Source organism: Ranitomeya imitator, chromosome 4 (assembly GCF_032444005.1).
Source record: "Ranitomeya imitator isolate aRanImi1 chromosome 4, aRanImi1.pri, whole genome shotgun sequence".
Taxonomy (NCBI): Eukaryota; Metazoa; Chordata; class Amphibia; order Anura; family Dendrobatidae; genus Ranitomeya; species Ranitomeya imitator.
This window is the reverse complement of record NC_091285.1, coordinates 400,821,167-400,844,359: the sequence shown is the minus strand read 5'-3', so window position 1 is coordinate 400,844,359 and position 23,193 is coordinate 400,821,167. Positions and strand designations below refer to the sequence as shown.

Below are 23,193 nucleotides of genomic sequence, written 5' to 3'. Positions count from 1 at the left end.
GTTAGCTTTAGGATAGTAGGAGATGGACTATTGCACAAAGATGAGCTCTAGGCAAATAAACATTGAATCCGGATTCCATGAAGGAAGCAGGTAAATAAAGCATGTTCTATTTATGTTGACTTTAAGCTTTTTATTTGAGAGAAAGACTAGTGCTATATGGGCCAAAAAATTGCCAAAACACTCAAAGAATAATTTTATTTGATATGCATTCAAAATAGAGACTAAACAGACAGAATATTAGCAACAAATATAAAACTGATAAAATATATCAGAAGAGCCAGGCAAAAGGAAGGCACCAATTTACCCCAGACTCAACCCTAGCTGTATACAACTGCCTGTATGGAGGTTGGCACCTGACGTATGGTCGATAATGGTACCTCCATCTCGGCGGCTGTCTCTAGAAATGCCCTATGTGACCATCAAAATCGTGGATAATCATATACAAAAAGGCCACACCTATTTAGTACATGATGGATACTTGCCCAATACAGACACCTCTTTGCATATCACTCTGCAAGTCAAGGAAAGTTTATAAATAATACTCATCACATGTTCTTGGAGTTCGCATCAAAAGTAGCCCCAACGCATTTCCCCAGCAGAAGGCCGAGATCTAGTCATAACAGCATAGCATGGCCAGTAAAGTTTGTCTGGCTCTTCTGACAACTATAGATCCTATCTAGTGATGAGCGAGGGTGCTCAGATATCAGGTTATCCAAGCATGCTTGGGTGTCAGTATCTTGGGTGTGCTAAAGTAATATGTTAGAGTCCCTGCGGCTGCATGATTTGCAACTGTTAGGCAGGCTTCACACTAGCGTTCGGCAGGGCTGCGGATGGAAGCCTTCTTCCTTCAGCTTCGCCTACGTCAACATGCATTCTGCGTACCCCATCTTTTACATTGGGTATGCAGGCCATGTGGATGTATGCGGATGCCTCCGCATGCGTCGTCTTGACGCTGCACTGACCTGCGTCAAATGCAACATGTTAGGATTTTGTTGCGGTCGGCGCAGCTTCAAAACTACGCATGCGGAGGAATCCACATGGCCTGCGTACCCAATGTTAAAGGAAACCTGTAACCCCCCCCCCCAAAAAAAAAAACTGCGCACTTCAGTACTTTGCTCTGCCCTCAACAGGGCAGACAAAGTAAGCCTGCACCGAAGCCGCAGCGTGATTACAAGAAGAGGACGTCATCGTAAGAAGATGGAAGGCCCCGGACCAGGACGCCCATCGGACCAGAATTGGACCAGGAACGCCCCTGGGTGAGTAATCTAACCTCTTTTTTCTCATCTTGCAGGATACATCGGGGGCTTATCTACAGCATTACAGAATGCTGTAGATAAGCCCCTGATGCTGGTGGGCTTAGCTCACCTTCGATTTTGGAGGTGACAGGTTCCCTTTAAAGATAGGGTATGCATAACGCATGCAGACATAGGTAGAGCTGAAGGAAGAGGCGCGGCCGTGGGCAGGGCTTCGCCGGGCACCACCTCCTCTTGCTGCATTATCGTCACCGGCGCCTGCGCTGTAAGCTTTTTTTCCCAGGCATGCGCAGTTGTGCTGCCCTTTGTACTTACACCGCAGGCGCCGGGATAACGCAGCAAGGGGAGGCGGCGCCCGGCGCGCACAGCTCTGGAGTGACGGCTGTGCTGCAACTAATTAGGAAGGAAAGTCCCGACCCGGGACGATTTAAGGGTATGTGGGGGCACATTTTATAAGCGTTTATTTCAGCGTGTGCAGGCGTTTGTAACTAAAAAGTCACCTTGTCAGAATGCAGCATTAGTGCTGCACAAGATGGCTCTTTTAGTTACAAACACCTGAGGGGGGTGACAGGTTCCCTTTAACCCCTTTACCCCCAAGGGTGGTTTGCACGTTATGGACCGGGCCAATTTTTACAATTCTGACCACTGTCCCTTTAAGAGGTTATAACTCTGGAACGCTTCAACGGATCCCAGTGTTTCTGACGTGGTTTTCTCGTGACATATTGTACTTCATGATAGTGGTAAAAATTCTTTGATATTACCTGCGTTTATTTGTGGAAAAAAACAGAAATTTGGCAAAAATTATGAAAATTTCGCAATTTTCCAACTTTGAATTTTTATGCAATTAAATCACAGAGATATGTCACACAAAATACTTAATACTGTATTTTCTGGCGTATAAGACTACATTTTCACCCCTGAATATTCTCTCAAAAGTCGGGTGTCGTCTTATACGCCAGGTGTCGTCTTACAGGGCAGATGCGGAGTAATCTGCGGTTGCCGCATATTGCGGGGGGAGCGGTCCCAATGTCAAGGTGAGGGGGCGCCTCACCGGGAAGGTGTAAGTGAAGCAGAGGCAGAGAAGGAGATAATAGGATACAAGGGCAAGCCAGATGAGTGAAAGAGGAGTGTTTTTCTAGGCACAGCACCGCTCTCTCTCTCTCTTTTTTGCATACCCCTGGCATCCCAGACACTGACAGTTTGCTTCACTTACACCTTCCTGGTGAGGCGCTCCCTCACCATCGGGACCACTCCCCCCCCCCCACACTATATACGTCAAACGCAGATTGCTCCGCACCCACCCTATAAGACGACACCCGGCATACAAGACAACCCCCGACTTTTGAGAAGATTTTATATTTTAACTGGAAAAGCTGGGGGTCGTCTTATACGCCCAGTCGTCTTATACGCCAGAAAATACGGTAAGTAACATTTCTCACATGTCTACTTTACATCAGCACAATTTTGGAACCAAAATTTTTTTTGTTAGGGAGTTATAAGGGTTAAAAGTTGACCAGCAATTTCTCATTTTTACATTATTTTTTTTTTAGGGACCACATCTCATTTGAAGTCATTTTGAGGGGTCTATATGATAGAAAATACCCAAGTGTGACACTATCCTAAAAACTGCACCCCTCAAGGTGCTCAAAACCATATTCAAGAAGTTTATTAACCCTTCTGGTGCTTCACAGGAATTTTTGGAATGTTTAACCCCTTAAGCCCCGAGGGTGGTTTGCACGTTATTGACCGGGCCAATTGTTACAATTCTGACCACTGTCCCTTTATGAGGTTATAACTCTGGAACGCTTCAACGGATCTTGGCGATTCTGACATAGTTTTCTCGTGACATATTGTACTTCATTTTAGTGGTAACATTTATTCGATATAACTTGCGTTTATTTGTGAAAAAAACGGAAATTTGGCGAAAATTTAGAAAATTTCGCAATTTTCCAACTTTAAATTTTTATGCCCTTAAATCACAGAGATATGTCACGCAAAATACTTAATAAGTAACATTTCCCACATGTCTACTTTACATCAGCACAATTTTGGAACCAAAATTTTTTTTTGTTAGGGAGTTATAAGGGTTAAAAGTTGACCAGCAATTTCTCATTTTTGCAACACCATTTTTTTTTAGGGACCACATCTCATTTGAAGTCATTTTGAGGGGTCTATATGATAGAAAATACCCAAGTGTGACACCATTCTAAAAACTGCACCCCTCAAGGTGCTCAAAACCACATTCAAGAAGTTTATTAACCCTTCAGGGGTTTCACAGGAATTTTTGGAATGTTTAAATAAAAATGAACATTTAACTTTTTTTCACACAAAATTTATTTCAGCTCCAATTTGTTTTATTTTACCAAGGGTAACAGGATAAAATGGATGCCAAACGTTGTTGTACAATCTGTACTGAGTACGCTGATACCCCATATATGGGTGTAAACCATTGTTTGGGCATATGGCAGAGCTCGGAAGGGAAGGAGCGCCATTTTACTTTTCAATGCAAAATTGACTGGAATTGAGATGGGATGCCATGTTGCGTTTGGAGAGCCCCTGATGTGCCTAAACATTGAAATCCCCACAAGTGACACCATTTTGGAAAGTAGACCCCTTAAGGAACTTATCTAGAGGTGTGGTGAGCACTTTGACCCAACAAGTGCTTCACAGAAGTTTATAATGCAGAGCCGTAAAAATAAAAAATCATATTTTTTCACAAAAATGATCTTTTCGCCACCAATTTTTTATTTTCCCAAGGGTAAGAGAAGAAATTAGACCACAAAAGTTGTTGTGCAATTTGTCCTGAGTGCGACGATACCCCATATGTGGGGGTAAACCACTGCTTGGGCGCATGGCAGAGCTCGGAAGGAAAGGAGCGCCATTTGACTTTTCAATGCAAAATTGACTGGAATTGAGATGGGACGCCATGTTGCGTTTGGAGAGCCCCTGATGTGCCTAACCATTGGAACCCCCCACAAGTGACACCATTTTGGAAACTAGACCCCCTAAGGAACTTATCTAGATGTGTTTTGAGAGCTTTGAACCCCCAAGTGTTTCACTACAGTTTATAACGCAGAGCCGTTAAAATAATTTTTTTTTTTTCGCAAAATGTTTTAGCCCCCAGTTATGTATTTTCACAAGGGTAACAGAATAAATTGGACCCCAAAAGTTGTTGTCCAATTTGTCCTGAGTACGCTGATACCCAATATGTGGGGGGGAACCACTGTTTGGGCGCATGGCAGAGCTCGGAAGGGAAGGAGCGCCATTTGGAATGCAGACTTAGATGGATTGGTCTGCAGGAGTCACGTTGCATTTGCAGAGCCCCTGATGTACCCAAACAGTACAAACCCCTCACAAGTGACCCCATATTAGAAACTAGACCTCCCAAGGAACTTATCTAGATGTGTTGTGAGAACTTTGAACCCCTAAGTGTTTCACTACAGTTTATAATGCAGAGCCGTGAAAATAAAAAATCCTTTTTTTTCCCACAAAAATGATTTTTAGCCCCCCAAATTTTTATTTTCCCAAGGATAACAAGAGAACTTGGACCCAAAAAGTTGTTGTCCAATTTGTCTCGAGTACGATGATACCCCATATGTTGGGGTAAACCCCTGTTTGGGCGCACGGGAGAGCTCGGAAGTGAAGGAGCACTGTTTTACTTATTCAATGCAGAATTGGCTGGAATTGAGATCGGACGCCATGTCACGTTTGGAGAGCCCCTGATGTGCCTTAACAGTGGAAACTCCCCAATTATAACTGAAACCCTAATCCAAACGCACCCCTAACCCTAATCCCAACTGTAACCCTAACCACACACGCACCCCTAACCCTAATCCCAACTGTAACCCTAACCACACACCTAACCCCGACACACCCCTAATTCTAATCGCAACCGTAAATGTAATCCAAACCCTAACCCTAGCCCTAACCCTAACCCTAATGGGAAAATGGAAATAAATACATTTTTTTAAATTTTATTATTTTTCCCTAAGGCTAGGTTCACATTGCGTTAGTGAAATCCGTTTAGCGCTAGCGGATTGCGCTAACGCAATGTCTTTTTAGGTGTCGTGTTTAGTGGTCGCGTTAACGTCCCCGCTCTGGAAGATCTGGGATCGGACCTCGGGCGCGCCGCGGACGCTGCAAGCAGCGTCCGAGGCGCGCCACAAAAGAACGGCACCTTGCTAGCGCGAGCCGAAAATGGCACGCTCTAGCGATGTGCTACACCCGAAAATCACATTGCTGTCAATGGGTGTGCTAACAGACCCGTTGCACGGCGTTAATTGTGACATTTTCGCCGTGCAACGCTGTCCGTTAGCGTAAACCCATTAACGCAATGTGAACCTAGCCTAACTAAGGGGGTGATGAAGGGGGGTTTGATTTACTTTTATAGCGTTTTTTATATCGGATTTTTATGATTGGCAGCCGTCACACACTAAAAGACGCTTTTTATAGCAAAAATGTTTTTGCGTCTCCACATTTTGAGACCTATAATTTTTCCATATTTTGGTCCACAGAGTCATGTGAGGTCTTGTTTTTTGCGGGACGAGTTGACGTTTTTATCGGTTACATTTTCGGACACGTGACAGTTTTTGATCGCTTTTTATTCCGATTTTTTGTGAGGCAGAATGACCAAAAACCAGCTATTCATGAATTTCTTTTGGGGGAGGCGTTTATACCGTTCCGCGTTTGGTAAAATTGATGAAGCAGTTTTATTCTTCGGGTCAGTACGATTACAGCGATACCTCATTTATATCATTTTTTTTATGTTTTGGCGCTTTTATACGATAAAAGCTATTTTATAGAAAAAAATAATTATTTTGGCATCGCTTTATTCTGAGGACTATAACTTTTTTATTTTTTTGGTTATGATGCTATATGGCGGCTCGTTTTTTGCGGGACAAGATGACGTTTTCAGCGGTACCATGGTTATTTATATCCGTCTTTTTGATCGCGTGTTATTCCACTTTTTGTTCAGCGTTATGATAAAGCGTTGTTTTTTGGCTCGTTTTTTTTTTTTCCTTACGGTGTTCACTGAAGGGGTTAACTAGTGGGCCAGTTTTAGAGGTCGGGTTGTTACGGACGCGGCGATACTAAATATGTGTACTTTTATTGTTTTTTTGTTTCTTTTTTTAGATAAAGAAATGTATTTATGGGAATAATATATATATTTTTTTCCTTCTTTATTTAGGAATTTTTTTTTTTTATTTTTTTTTTTTTTACTTTTTCACTTTGTCCCAGTTTGGACATCACAGATCACCGATCTGACAGTGTGCACAGCACTCTGTCAGATCGGTGATCTTACATACAGCCGGGCAGGATTAGAGCTGCGGCCATTTTGGATCCGGGGACTGCAGGGAGAAGACGCTCGGTACACGGTGAGTACATCACCGTGTACCGATCGTCTCAGGGAAGAACGCTGGGAGCCCCCTCCCTGCGCGATGCTTCCCTGTACCGCCGGCACACCGCGATCATCTTTGATCGCGGTGTGCCGGGGGTTAATGTGCCGGGAGCGGTCCGTGACCGCTCCTGGCACATAGTGCCGGATGTCAGCTGCGATAGGCAGCTGACACCCGGCCGCGCTCCCCCCGAGAGCGCGGCCGATCGCATATGACGTACTATCCCGTCAACGGGAATTAAGTCCCAGGTCACCTGGACGGGATAGTACGTCATATGGGATTAAGGGGTTAAATAAAAATGAACATTTAACTTTTTTTTTTTTCACAAAAAATTTATTCAGCTCCAATTTGTTTTATTTTACCAAGGGTAACAGGAGAAAATGGACCCCAAAAGTTGTTTTACAATTTGTCCTGAGTACGCCGATACCCCATATGTGGGGGTAAACCACTCTTTGGGCGCATGGGAGAGCTCGGAAGGGAAGGAGCGCCGTTTGACTTTTCAATGCAAAATTGACTGGAATTGAGATGGGACGCCATGTTGCGTTTGGAGAGCCACTGATGTGCCTAAACATTGAAACCCCCCACAAGTGAAACCATTTTGGAAAGTACACCCCCTAAGGAACTTATCTAGAGGTGTGGTGAGCACTTTGACCCACCAAGTGCTTCACAGAAGTTTATAATGCAGAACCGTAAAAATAAAAAATCATATTTTTTCACAAAAATTATCTTTTCGCCCCCAATTTTTTATTTTCCCAAGGGTAAGAAGAACTTGGACCCCAAGTTGTTGTCCAATTTGTCCTGAGTGCGCTAATAACCCATATGTGGGGGGGGGGAACCACTGTTTGGGCGCATGGGAGGGCTCAGAAGGGAAAGAGCGCCATTTGGAATGCAGACTTAGATAGAATGGTCTGCAGGTGTCACATTGCGTTTGCAGAGCCCCTAATGTACCTAAACAGAAGAAACCCCCCACAAATGACACCATTTTGGAAAATAGACCCCCTAAGGAACTTATCTAAATGTGTGGTGAGCGCTTTGACCCACCAAGGGCTTCACAGAAGTTTATAATGCAGAGCCGTAAAAATAAAAAATCTTTTTTTCCCACAAAAATTATTTTTTAGCCCCCAGTTTTGTGTTTTCCCAAGGATAACAGGAGAAATTGGACCCCAAAAGTTGTTGTCCAATTTGTCCTGAGTACGCTGATATCCCATATGTTGGGGTAAACCCCTGTTTGGGCACACGGGAGAGGTCGGAAGGGAAGGAGCACCGTTTTACTTTTTCAACGCAGAATTGGCTGGAATTGAGATCGGACGCCATGTCGCGTTTGGAGAGCCCCTGATGTGCCTAAACAGTGGAAACCCCCCAATTATAACTGAAACCCTAATCCAAACACACCCCTAACCCTAATCTCAACCGTAAATGTAATCTAAGCCCTAACCGTAACTTTAGCCCCAACCTTAACTTTAGCCCCAACCCTAACTGTAGCCCCAACCCTAACCCTAGCCCCAACCCTAGCCCTAACGGGAAAATGGAAATACATTTTTTTAATTTTTCCCTAACTAAGGGGGTGATGAAGGGGGGTTTGATTTACTTTTATAGCGGGTTTTTTAGCGGATTTTTATGATTGGCAGCCGTCACACACTGAAAGACGCTTTTTATTGCAAAAAATATTTTTTTGCGTTACCACATTTTGAGAGCTATAATTTTTCCATATTTTGGTCCACAGAGTCATGTGAGGTCTTGTTTTTTTTGCGGGACGAGTTGACGTTTTTATTGGTAATATTTTCGGGCACGTGACATTTTTTGATCGCTTTTTATTACGATTTTTGTGAGGCAGAATGACCAAAAGCCAGCTATTCATGAATTTCTTTTGGGGGAGGCGTTTATACCGTTCCGCGTTTGGTAAAATTGATAAAGAAGTTTTATTCTTCGGGTCCGTACGATTACAGCGACACCTCATTTATATCATTTTTTTATGTTTTGGCGCATTTAAACGATAAAAACTATTTTATAGAAAAAATTATTATTTTTGCATCGCTTTATTCTCAGGACTATAACTTTTTTATTTTTTTGCTGCTGTATGGCAGCTCGTTTTTTGCGGGACAAGATGACGTTTTCAGCGGTACCATGGTTATTTATATCTGTCTTTTTGATCGTGTGTTATTCCACTTTTTGTTCGGCGGTATGATAAATTTTTTTTTTTACTTTGTCCCGGGGGGGGGGGGGGGGGGGGGGGACATCACAGATCGGTGATCTGACATTTTGTACAGCACTCGGTCAGATCACCGATCTGACTTACAGTGGTGCAGGCTTCACAGTGCCTGCTCTGAGCAGGCTCTGTGAAGCCACCTCCCTCCCTGCAGGACCCGGATGCCGCGGCCATCTTGGATCCGGGCCTGCTACAGGGAGGGAGGTAAGGAGACCCTCGCAGCAACGCGATCACATCGCGTTGCTGCGGAGGGCTCAGGGAAGCCTGCAGGGAGCCCCCTCTGCGCGATGCTTCCCTGCACCGCTGGAACATCGCGATCATGTTTGATCGCGGTGTGCCGGGGGCTAATGTCCCGGGAGCGGTCATTGACCGCTCCTGGCATAGAGTGCCGGATGTCAGCTGCGATAGGCCGCGCTATGACGTACTATCCCGTCGGTGGTCCTAGGGGCCCACCCCACCTCGACGGGATAGTACGTCTAATGTCATAAAGGGGTTAAATGCTTATAGCTTTTAAATACTGATAGAGGAACATAAGGTAATAGAGAACCCCTTTTAACATTAACCTTTTTCCGACATGCACCATACTAGTAGTAGACGCGTTCCCGCAAGCAGCAGTATTAGTACTGCGCACCGATCGGGCAGCTTCACACTGAGCGGCACGCGGCAATTGGGTGCGAGTGTCAGCTGTATGTGACAGCTGACACCCCGCAGCAATGCCCATGATCGGTGCTAGCACCGATCGTGGACATTTAACCCCTCCGATACCGCTGCCAGCAGTGACAGACAGGAGCATCAAGCAGGGAGGGGCTCCTTATGAGCTTCAATCAGAACAACATGATGCTATCGCGTTGTCCCGAAAGTCTCCATGGAAACCACCAGCACCAAGATGGCTGTGGGGCCCTTGTGGGTCCTGCAGGGAAGGTGGCTTGTCAGCGCCTGCTGAAAGAACGCTCTGGAATTCCTCCTTCCCTGCCTGTCAGATCCTGATCTGATACTTTGCAGTGCAGTGTCAGATCAGTGATCTGATGTAATATACACTGTGTTCCAAATTATTATGCACAAAGAGTTTAGGAGTGATAAGGTTAGAATTTTTTTGTTTGTCATTTAAACTCATTGATGGTGATGTGTGTCAGGGCTATTTATATCACTGAAAGCAGCTGCAGATACCTGTGCAAATTAGTTTGGCAGGTGTGTCCAAATAAAGGCAAGACTACTTAAGAAGGCTGTTCGACATTATTAAGCAGCCTACATTTTTGGCCAAAATGGGAAAGAAAAAGGATGTGTCGGCTGCTGAGAAGAAACAAATTGTGAAGTATTTAAGTAAAGGCATGACTACAATCAACATTGCCAAGACACTTCCCAGCACACACGTGTACGTGCTGATAAGGAAAATTGAGGACTCTTTCCAACAGGCAATTGCGTAAGGTTAAAAGAGCAGCTGCAAAAATGCCTTGTCATAGCAGCAGACAAGTTTTTGAAGCTGCTGGTGCCTCCAACGTCCCCAGAACAACAAGATGCAGGGTCCTTCAGAGGTTTGCAGCTGTGTGTAAGCCATCCTGTCGACCACCTCTATCCACTGCACACAAGCAGAAACGGCTCCAGTGGGCCAAACAATACATGAAGACTGACTTCCAAACTGTTTTGTTCACCGATGAGTGCCGTGCAACGCTCGATGGTCCAGATGGATGGAGTGGAGGATGCCTGGTTAACGGACACCCCATGAAAACACAGCTAAGGCGCCAACAAGGAGGAGGGAGTAATGTTTTGGGCTGGAATCATGGGGAGAGAGATGGTCGGCCCCTTTATGATCCCTGAAGGGGTAAAGATGAACTCCATAATCTATGTGGAGTTTCTAAAACAACACTTCCTGCCATGGTTCAAGAGGAAGAACCGTGCTTTCCACAGCAAGATCATTTTCATGCATGCTAATGCACCGTCTCATGCTGCATAAAACACATCTGCATCTCTGGCTGCTGTGGGCATAAAGGAGGACAAATTTGTGGTGTGGTCACCATCTTCCCCTGACCTCAACCCCATTGAGAACCTCTGGAGCATCATCAAAAGGAGTGTCAATGATGGCGGGAGGCAGTTCAAATCTAAGCAACAGCTCTGGGAGGGTATTCTGTCCACATGCAAAACAATTGAAGCAGAAACCATCCAAAAACTGACAAATTCAATGGACGAGAGAGTTCAGAAGCTTCTTTCGAACAAGGGGTCCTATGTGCAAATGTCACATCACCTAGAATAAAAAGTTTTCACTTGAAAACTGTTTGATTTCATTTTGTAATAAGCGGATAATGCTTATAACTTCACAATTGACCATTTTTTTTGTTTAAATTTAAAAAAAAAAAAGGTTGTAAACTCTGCTGTGCATAATAATTTGGAACATGCATTTTGAGTGTTTATTTTTTTTAAAAAAGATACTGTTTTCATAGGCAGTTTGTTCCAAAACATAGCAATTATCCTAGAATAGTAGATGACTGGAAAATAACAATGACTGCAATTCAGATAGGTAATTTCGAGAAAATATGAGGAAATATTATTCGCACAATAATTTGGAACACAGTGTTTGTCCTCATCCTGGGACAAGGTAAAAAAAAGTTTTAAAAAATATATTACAAAGTGTAAAAATATATATATATATATATTTTTTTTTTTTTTAAAAAGTCCCTAAATAAAGGAAAAAAAAAGAAAATATTTTTCCCAATAAATACATTTATGTAAATAAAAAAACACAAAACAAAAGTACACATATTTGGTATCACTGCGTCCATAATGACCTGCTCTATAAAAAAAAAAAACTCCCACTTAACCCCTTCAGCGAACACGGTTAAAAAAATAGGGCAAAAAAAAGCAATTCCTGAATTGCTGGTTTTTGTTAATTCTGTCTCCCAAAAATCAGAATAGAAAGCGATCAAAAAATGTCATGTGCCCGAAAATGATACCAATAAAAACGTCAACTCATCCCGCAAAAAAAACAAGTCCTCATGACTGTCAGCTGAAACATGAAAAAAATTATAGCTCTGAAAATATGGTGCCGCAAATACTAGTTTTTGCAATAAAAAACATCTTTTATAGCGTGTGACAGCAGCCAAACATGAAAACCTGATATAAATCTAGTATCGCTGTAATCACACCGACCCGAAGAATAAAGTCTAAATCACCTACACAGCATAAAGAACAGTAAAAAATAAAACCAATTTTTCACCTACTGTTGATATTTTCCATTCTGCCTCCCAAATATCACAGTAAGGCTTGGCGCACATTTATACTGTACTCTGCACTGAGTGCTTACAATGGGGTTTCCGTGTAAATCTCTGAAATACGTGATTCAGACATAACCCCAGGCGGAAAATTACCTATAATGAGGTAGATGGACTCCCTGTGAATGCCAGGGGACCTGTGATCAGGGGGTTTCTGTCTTTTTAGGATTGCATAAAAGTGTCGTTGGCCAGTTTTGTGCAATTCTGAAAAGGACACTGCTAAACAGAGGCCAAACGGAGTCCAGAGTATGGCAGGTTTCACATTTGCGGTTGTGTCGGCAGCATTTCTGACGCATACATCCACATGCGTATTGATTTCATATCTTTTACATTGTGGATGCAGGTTCATGCATTTGCATGCGCTTGCTTTCGCATGTGTCTTTTCGCGGTGTGCGGCAGGGCGGGGCTAACGCACCATGTTGCAATTTTTGAGGCGGCAGATTTCCGTCAAATATGCGCATGCAGATGAGTGCGTTAAAAAAAAGCTTTACTGCCTATGGGAACGCATGAGTACGCATGCATTTGCCGCGCTTGCGTACTTCGGACTGCGCATGTCCAGGAACATTAATCTATAGAAACTGATTTAGACACGCCCATTGAGACACATCCTCCTGGAAATATCGAACGCACGCGCATAAAAAGAGCAAAAGCAGGCAAAAAACGCATACCAATGCAGCATTTTTTTGCCGCCATGCGTAACCTGATGCGGATAAAAAACACTGCATTAGCATGCATTTTTGGTTGCGTACAAGACGCTGCGGATTCAACCGCAAATGTGAAACTAGCCCAACTGCTGCCTCAGTGAATGGATCCCTCAGGATTTTCATATGTCACGTCAATTGGAGATTTAGATGGAAACCCCAAAGTAAGTGCTTTGCGTAGAGCAGATAAATGTGATCCTAAACGTTATGTAAAATGTTCTCAAAAAAAGCTTCAACTCCTTCCACAAAAAATCAAGTCCCCACTCAGGTCCATCATCTGTTAATGGAAATATAGGGGGCTTCCACGTTACTGCTAGCACAAAGACTCTGGAGAAGCTGAATTCTAACTCGTTCCCCAAACTACAACGGCAGTTTGCCATTTTCACTCCGCAACATCCACTGCTGCCTGTTTCTGGAAAACGCCAATTGAGTCAAAATCGTCACTACATCTGTAGATAAATTCCCAAAGGGTTATCATTTCCAAACTGGGGTCACTTGAGGGGGGATTCTGCTTTTCTAGCACTTAGGGGCCCTTTATATGGAATCGGCAAACTAGTCTAGGAAAATCTGCGCTCCAGGAGGCAAATAGCGCTCTGTCCCTCCCGTGTCTCTCCGTATGGCAAAGTAGTACTGTACATCCACATATGGGGTATTGCCACGTTCAGTAGAAATTATGGGACAAATTTTGGTGCCATTTTTACCCATTTCCCAGTGTGAAAATGTAAAACTTGGGGCTAACACAATTTTTGTGGTAAAAATGTTTTTCGTCACTGCCCAATGGTATAAAAGTCTGTGAGACACCTGTGGAGTCAATATAATCACTGCACCCTTAGATGAATTCATTGAGAGGTTTAATTGGTAAAATTGTGTCACTTATGAGGGTTCTGCTGTTAAGGCCCTCAGGGCTCTGCCAATGTAACATGACACCCTCAAACAAGTGCAGCAAAATTAATATGGTGCTACTTTCCTTTTGAGCTTTGCACTGTGCCTCAAAAGTAGTTTTCGACCACGTCAGGAGAAATTACACAACAAACTTTGGGATCCATTTTCTTTTGCCCTTGTGAAAATACAAAATTTGTAACCCAAAAAAATTTTTGTTGGAAAAATTAGATTTTTTTTATTTTTACGGCTTAACGTTATAAATTTGTGAAGTACCGGGGGGTTCAAGGTGCTCAATACACATCTAGAAAAGGTCTCAAAGGGGTCTAGTTTCCAAAATGGCATCATTTGTGGGGGGTTTCCACTGTTTAGGCACATCAGGGGCTCTTCAAGCGCGACAAGGCAGCTGCTAATTATTCTACTAAAATTTTCTAATTATTCCATCAAATTTTGCATTCAAAAAGTCAAATGGCGCTCCTTCCCTTCCAAGCCCTGCGCTTAAACAGTAGCATTCCCCCATATATGGGGTATCAGTGTACTTAAGAGAAAATTGCTCCATACAATTTTTAGTGCAATTTCTCCTGTTACCATTATGAAAATGCAAAATTTGGAGCTAAAAAAGATTTTTGTGGGAAAAATCGTATTTGTTTATTTTTACGGCTTAACGTTCTAAATTTGTGAAGTACCTGGGGATTCAAGGTGCTCAATACACATCTAGAAAAGGTCTCAAAAGGAGTCTAGTTTCCAAAATGGCAAATGGAATCATTTGTGGGGGGTTTCCACTGTTTAGGCACATCATGGAGTCTACTAATTATTCCATCAAATTTTGCATTCAAAAAGTCAAAAGGCGCTCCTTCCCTTCCAAGCCCTGCCGTGCGCTTAAACAGTGGTATTCCCCCATATATGGGGTATTGGTGTACTTAGGAGAAACTGCACAACAAAATGTATGGACCAATTTCTCCTGTTACCCGTGCAAAAGTTAAAAAACAAAAATTAGGCCAAAAGAAAATTTTTGGGAAACATACGTACCGTATATACTCGAGTATAAGCCGACCCAAGTATAAGCCGACCCCCCTAATTTTGCCACAAAAAACTGGGAAAAATTATTGACTTGAGTATAAGCCTAGGGTGGGAAATGCAGCAGCTACCGGTGAATTTCAAAAATAAAAATAGATGCTCCATACTGTTCATTATGGCCCCAGAGCTGTGCCATATAGTGCTCTGCACCGTTCATTATTGCCCCATAGATGTACGATAGAAAGCTGTGCCATATAGTGCTCTGCACCGTTCATTATTGCCCCATAGCTGTGCCATATAGTGCTCTGCGCCGTTCATTATTGCCCCATAGCTGTGCCATATAGTGCTCTGCGCCGTTCATTATTGCCCCATAGATGTGCCATATAGTGCTCTGCTCCGTTCATTATTGCCCCATAGCTGTGCCATATAGTGCTCTGCACCGTTCATTGTTGCCCCATAGCTGTGCCATATAGTGCTCTGCGCCGTTCATTATTGCCCCATAGATGTGCCATATAGTGCTCTGCGCCGTTCATTGTTGCCCCATAGCTGTGCCATATAGTGCTCTGCACTGTTCATTATTGCCCCATAGCTGCCATATAGTGCTCTGCGCCATTCATTATTGCCCCATAGCTGCCATATAGTGCTCTGCGCCGTTCATTATTGCCCCATAGCTGTGCCATATAGTGCTCTGCGCCGTTCATTATTGCCCCATAGCTGTGCCATATAGTGCTCTGCGCCGTTCATTATTGACCCATAGATGTGCCATATAGTGCTCTGCTCCGTTCATTATTGCCCCATAGCTGTGCCATATAGTGCTCTGCACCGTTCATTGTTGCCCCATAGCTGTGCCATATAGTGCTCTGCGCCGTTCATTATTGCCCCATAGATGTGCCATATAGTGCTCTGCGCCGTTCATTGTTGCCCCATAGCTGTGCCATATAGTGCTCTGCACTGTTCATTATTGCCCCATAGCTGCCATATAGTGCTCTGCGCCATTCATTATTGCCCCATAGCTGCCATATAGTGCTCTGCGCCGTTCATTATTGCCCCATAGCGGTGCCATATAGTGCTCTGCACCGTTCATTATTGCCCCATAGCTGTGCCATATAAAGCTGTGCCATTGCTGCTGCAATAAAAAAAAATGCCATACTCACCTCGCTGCTTGCAGCTCCCAGCATCTCGTCCCGGCGTCTCTCCACACTGACTGATCAGGCAGAGGGTGCCGCGCACACTATATGCGTCATCGCGCCCTCTGACCTGAACAGTCAGAGCAAGAGGACGCGAAGACAGAGCGGCGCCCGGCGTGTGGAACGCGGACAGGTGAATATTACATACTTACATGCTCCCGGCGTCCCGCTCCCTCTGCCTGTCACACAGTCTTCGGTGCCGCAGCCTCTTCCTCTATCAGCGGTCACCGGCACCGCTGATTAGAGAAATGAATATGCGGCTCCATCCCTATGGGAGGTGGAGCCGCATATTCATTTCTCTAATCAGCGGTCCCACGTGACCGCTGAACAGGGGAAGAGCTGCAGCACCGAAGACCGTGGGACGGGCAGAGCGAGCGTCAGGACCACCGGGACTAGGTGAGTATGCCTCAGCGCCCTCTCCCCCTCACCCGCTGACCCTGCCGCCCACCGTGACTCGAGTATAAGCCGAGAGGGGCACTTTCAGCCCAAAATTTGGGGCTGAAAATCTCGGCTTATACTCGAGTATATACGGTAATTGTTTTTTTTCTTCCACATTCTGAAAATTCCTGTGAAGCACCTGAAGGGTAATGTGGTTTTGAGTACCTTGAGGGGTGCAGTTTTTAGAATAGTGTAATTTTGGGGTATTTTCTGTCATATAGGCCCCTCTGTCACTTCAAATGTCAGGTGGTCCCAAAAAAATGGTTTTGCAAATTTTGTTGTAAAAATGAGAAATAGCTGGTCAACTTTTAACTCTTATAACTCCCCCCCCTCCCCCACCCCCCATAAAAAAATAATGTTTCCAATATTGTGCTGATGTAAATGTAGACATGGGGGGAATGTTATTAACCATTTTGTGTGATAGGACTCTCTGATTTTAGGGCATAAAAATTAAGTTTGAAAATTGCGAAATTTTCAAAATTTTTGCCAAATTTCCTTTGTTTGCAAATAAAACGCAAGTCAAATCAAATAAATTTTACTAAGATCACAAAGTACAATATGTCACGAGAAAATAGTTTTTAGAATCACTGGGATCCGTTGAAGCGTTTTAGAGTTACGACCTCAAAGTGACAGTGGTGAGAATTGTAAAGACGCATTCAAATGACCCGATGACGTAGCGGTCTCGCGAGACCGCCACATCATCACAGGTCATTGCTCGCAACTTAATTACTGGGAACGGGAGCTGCCGGCAGCATCGCGAGCATCGGGAACGCCGCAGGGGATGCCGGAAGGGAAGAATATCATGATTTTTTTATTATTTTTAACCTAGGTTGTGTATGCGTTTTCGCAGCGGAAAAATGCAGCGAAGACGCATACACAACGTGTGCACAAAGCCTTGACAGATCAGTCAAAAAAACAGACCCATTGCACCCGTTTTTAACAATCTGCACAGGATCCGTCTTTTCAACATTTTGACGGATTGTGACGGATTGTAAAAAATGGAAGTGTGAAAGAGGCCTTAAAAGGAGTTACCCAAATAAGTAGTTAGACAATACTGTAAACACAAGTTTCATACTGATAGTATTGCGTGCGCACACACAATAACATGTGTGTATATGTACAGGTGTAAGGAAAAAGCATATTACACGCACATACGCTGTGCATGTAATATACATATGTACATTGATATCTAACAAATCCATATGGCACATACAAAAATATAGTGAGCAATGTAAGCCCATGTACCCATGTAACCTGGGAGACAGTTCTCTCATTTGAAAGCGTTACAAGTAGAAAAATACATTTTTCCCCACCTCTTTAGTCTCTTCGGGGTCTGAATGATCCACAGTGACAAATAATTCATTCTGCAAGTATTTTAATGCACTAAGTGGCTCTGTCTGAGCATGTTCTTCAAACCTGAAGAAATGAAAAATTATTTTATTAGAACATACCACCTCAATGAATGTCGTTATAACATTTACTTAAGAATACAAAATGTTATTAAAGGAAAATAAAAACCCTTAAGTTACAGATTTAATTTTGGACAAACGTTACTCTGAAGTTTACAGATTTATTATGCTCATGTTATTATGTTATTAGTCATGAAGGAATCGAAAGTTAACCAAGTCCTGACCAAATAAGTACAGCGAAAAATGTATATGTAGCAGAAGAGACTTTTAGGTTAGGTACAGTACACATTACGGTTGTTGGCAGTGTCAGCAAGTTGTGTGCCCGATGGTGGCCACGGTCCGCATGAATGCCAAGGCTTCAGTCAAGGGACAGTCTAATGCGAGTTTCTATACAGTTAAATGTTACACCAACCAGACGTTGTGACAGAATACACTTTTGGCATCCAACTGGGGAATGGGGGCTTATGTGTACGTTTCAGTAACATTCATTAACTTATTCTGCATCCAGCAACATAATGCAACACTGACGCTGTGGAAGGAAAACTATGCAACATTTTTAATGAAACCTAGTTTCACGAATCCCTCTCCGTGCTGCCACTAATTTGTCACGTACCAGCTATCAGCACATGACTTGGGGTTTCGCCTGCAAGGGTTAATCTATCTCCCCCCTCTCAGTCCAGCATTCAACCTCTTCCCTATGCTGTAATGGGAGCATAAAACACACACGGACCCAGACCACACACCCACTCATACACGCTGCAACCACTCACCTAGTACACGGGCGATGAGTCCCGGAAATATGACTAATACTGTCTACCACTCATAAGGCTCACACACCTTAGGCTATGGACTCTTTAGAACATACAAGGTTCAACTGTTAAAAGTTTATGCTTTAATACTAAAAGTACAGTGCTTACAGTAAAGAAAAAGATACAAAAATATGGTAATAAAAAGACATACAGATAAGCAAAACAGTATAAAATAAACAGGAGAAAACTTACAGAAATAGCTAACTTGTAGTCTGCTTCTGCTCCCTTAGGGTAGGATGAATATAGACTGGATCACATCAGCTTCCCAGGCTGCTCTCACATGTGAACAATTTTGAATGTATACAAGCCAAATTTATAGAGTCACCCTGGAGGTCAGATTTCTAGACCAGACCCTCAAGTTGATATTCTAATTACTTATTTTTGATTGGACCACGGCCGCGCCCCCAATGAATATATTATATTCTCTGAGATTCTTTGTGTAAAGCTTCCCACAGATAGATATTGTCAGGCTGTAATTGACATCTCTCTTCAAAGAGCTGAAGGTGTGAAGCGCATCCTCTCTTTCCTGGTCCTAGCTAGGCCCCCTGGCAAGACTGGAGACAGAAGTCTGCTGTCTCAGGAAAATACATATTAACACTTGGGTGAGAGCTGCAGCCTTCAGGACAGATGTTATATTACTAGTCACACAATAAACCTATACATAGTTCACTGCACACATATATTTATACATATTTCACCACACCTAAATTTAAAAAATGATTTCTATCCCCAAATAAATGCATTTAATTTAAACACAAAAAATATTGGACAACCACTTTAAATGCTTGATTTTCGGTACCTGTGTTTTCTAATGAGGTATTTGCAGTGCCTTAGCAAGTACTCTTTGGAAGGTCGACATAATTTCAAAGACCAGAAGTCATCTAACCGCATTTTCGGTGAACAGGATTTTCCTGGATTTCCTCCAAAAAGATAATGAACCTGTGATAGAAAATAAAAAAATATACAGGAAAAAATTAACAACTTTATCAGTGCTGTTTGATAAGAGGGTTTAAGTTAAATGTAGAGGAAAGACGAGCTGCATACTGCCTTATTCTGAACAGGCCATAATTAATAATCTATATAATCGTCTAAGAGGTACTTCCGTCTGTTTGTCTGTCACGGAAATCCCGCGTCGCTGATTGGTCACGGCCAGCAGGCCGTGACCAATCAGCGACAGGCTTAGTCCGGCCGTGAATTGGCCCCTCCCTACTATCCTCCAGTCAGTGCCCCCTCCATACTCCCCTACAGTCAGCGCCAGTGTGTCGCCCCATCCCAGACCAACTTTACTATTGATGCTGGCTATGCAGCATCAACAGTAAAAAGCTATAATGTTAAAAATATAAAAAAAAATCATGCTATTCTCACCTTCCGTCGCTTCCGCAGCTTTCCTGCTCCTCGCGATGCGGCTGGCAGCTTCCGTTCCCAGAGATGCATTGCAAAATTACCCAGATGACTTAGCAGTCTCGCGAGACCACTACGTCATCTGGGTAAATTCGCAATGCATCTCTGGGAACAGAAGCTGCCGGCCGCATCGCGAGGAGCAGGACAGCTTCAGAGAAGGACAGCTTCGGTGGACGACTGAAGGTGAGTATATAACTTATTTTAATTCTTTTTTAACAGGGATATGGAGCTGGCTGTGCTACACGCCACGTGGGCTGTGCTACACGTCACGTGGGCTGTGCTACACGCCACGTGGGCTGTGCTACACGCCACGTGGGCTGTGCTACACGCCACGTGGCTGGGCAATACACTACGTGGGCTGTGTTAAACACTACATCGCTGTGCTATATACTAAGTGGCTGTGCTATATACTATGTGGCTGTGCTACATACTACGTGGCTGTGCTATATACTACACGGCCGTCCGCGACCAATCAGCGATATTGCTGCGGGATTTAAACACCGCTTCGGTGATTAATCGTGCCCAATCAGCGAAACGCAGTCTGGAATTGGTGCGGGATTTCAACCACACTTTGCTGATTGGTTGCGCCCAGCTGGCAGCGACCAATCAGCGATATTGACGAGGAATTTAACCCCCACTCACAGCGCGACGTACATACATATTCTAGAATACCCAATGCTTTAGAATCGGCCCACCAGGCATCTAGTATGTTACATAAAAAGGGTGGTAATTCATCTTAACTCCTTAAAAGGGGGTTGACCAGGCAAAACTTAACTTTACCAGCGGCTTGGGTTATTAAAATTAACAAAACGAAGCTACACTCACCTGCCGGCAGTTACCGGGATCCAGTACAAACCACTCCTTAATCTGTTATCCCAGGAAGGAAAGAGTCACAGTTCAAAGCAGCAAAATGACTACTGGGACAAGTTATAGTGGCTGCCATGGTCAGGTAACTTCAGCAACCTGAATTTCATTGATAATGTGCTTCTAAAGACACATGTACACCAGCCAAATCAGAGGTTTAAGTAAGCGACGGAAAGAGAGTATACATCAACCTAGTATGTTATTGTTAATATACCAAGTCACAGGTAAAATTTAACATTTTACCAAACAACCCCTTTTAGGATATGTCCAGACATGAACTTTTTTTCCTCTGCTTTGCATTCTGAATGAAAATCTTTTTTGCCCCTTATTGTATTATACTTCGTTTTTTCCATGAAAATTTTTATTAGTATGGTTTTTTCATAAATTAGAGAAAATTATTTAAAGGTTTCAAAAATCCAGAATGAAAATGTCAATTCTGCTGCAGTTTTTATTTTAATACAATCAGCATTGATTGTAACAGTTGCTATAGTTATGACTACACTAACAAGACATACCGTATAATTTTTCTGGGACTTAGAGGGGACAATATTATTCTTAAAAATTAATTGTATTCGGGGACAAAAATTTTTGCATTGCGGTTTCAATAACCCCATCACAATATTTGACGTACCTATACGGCTGGGCACGGGTTCCCAACAAATGACATATAGGTATTTCATTGAAATTGTGCATGATACAGGGGCTGTGCCCGCACAATTCCGACAGGAAGAGCGGCATAAATAATAGCAGAGCTCAGCCTGTTTAACCCCTAAATTACATGAACATAGATCGCAACATTTAAGAGGCTAGGAGAGAATGGGGGCTCTCCTTCCAATCGACGCTCATGCAACAAAGCAAAGTAATAAAAGTTGGGGAAAAAAGGAAAACCGCTGAAGAAAAAAAAAAACACCAAAAAGACCAAAAAAGTAATTAAAAAATATACAAATATAGCAATACATACATACATTTATGATAACTAAAGGGGTTAAATTGTGTGACAATTTTAGAGATCGGGTCATTACAGACGCAGCGATACCAAGTGTGTACCTTTTTTTGTATATGTATTCAACACACCAAAAAACGTGAAATAAAATGTGATGAAGTCGAATGTAAATAAAGACGGTATAGCTGAAAATGCCATTTTGTCCTGCAAAAATCAAACCGCCATACAGCTCCATCAGCAAAGAAATAAAAATCTTATAGGTGACAATACAGTGATGCAAAGAGAGGGATTTTTGGTACTCACCGTAAAATCTTTCTTGGAGCCTTCATTGGGGGACAGAGATAACCGTGGGGTGTATGCTGCTGCTGCTAGGAGGCTGACACTATGCAAAAAGGAAAAGAACAATAGCTCCTCCCCGGCAGTATACACCCTAGACAGGCACTGAGCATCCCAGTTGGTGAAAAAAAGCAGTAGGAGAAACAACCATAACCTAAAACACTTGCGTACCAACTCAATCGGTACTTGTAAGCCCAAACACGGTACCAAACAAATAACCAGGGAGGGTGCTGTGTCCCTTAGACAACCAAAAAGAACACAATATCCTAAAAAAAATACTTTATTGATATCTAAAATTTGTAATAGAAAAAAATATACTTAAATGTATGCTACCAACATCAACCGCCTAGGTTCGGGTAAGGTAGGAAAAAAATGTAGGAAGTGGTAACAAATGTATTCCTGAAGCAGTCCCTGTTAGGTGTCCCTAGAATATCTTACACCTGCCTAACAGCGGAGGTTGGCACCCTAAATAGCGATGTGGCGCCCCCGCTCCACGTCGACTGTCCCTTCTTGCCCTAACTGGGCCCTACCAACTACCCACGCCCAGGAGCCCCACAGACACACACAAATTGACCACAAAGGTCACACTAACCAAAAACGTGAAAAAAAAAATTGTGAAAAAAAGTGAAAATAGTGTAACAAAGCCTACTAAAAAACCGCAGCAAAGGAATAGTGCTGCGTAAAAGTCCACTAAATTACATGTACCCCAAGGCTATATCAGCCAAACTGGTATATATATTGCTCGAAAAAATAAATAATAATATAAAAGCAGCAATCAAAAACCAGAGTTATGTTTTTACTCATATGTCACTATAAAAAATGAGCAAAATATTCAACCAAAAAAGAAGAAAAAATGATCAAACACTACGTGGGGCTTGCTTACATATGGGCCCAGTCTAAATGAGAGATACTATATGTTATACCTGGCATAGTGTTCATTTTTTCATTTGTGTTTGATCATTTTTTCTTCTTTTTTGGTTGAATATTTTGCTCATTTTTTATATTTGACATCTTATGCTGAATTCATTTGGTATCTAGGATGTACATTTATATAACATCTAAACATATGAACACCCTTTGAGTGAGCTGAT

At 42.9% G+C, this 23,193-nt stretch overlaps 1 protein-coding gene across 2 annotated transcripts in view; it reads right to left on the bottom strand.

Moving 5' to 3' along the window:
• Window positions 1–23,193, bottom strand: part of MKLN1 (muskelin 1) — a 195,224-nt gene that overhangs the window by 7,077 nt on the left and 164,954 nt on the right. For both annotated transcript variants that reach the window (XM_069765349.1, XM_069765350.1), the window contains exons 15-16: window positions 19,358–19,497; window positions 17,654–17,756 (exon numbers count right to left, since the gene is read on the bottom strand). In XM_069765349.1, the coding sequence (XP_069621450.1) occupies window positions 17,654–17,756; window positions 19,358–19,497 (243 nt within the window). The remainder of the gene's footprint in view (window positions 1–17,653; window positions 17,757–19,357; window positions 19,498–23,193) is intronic.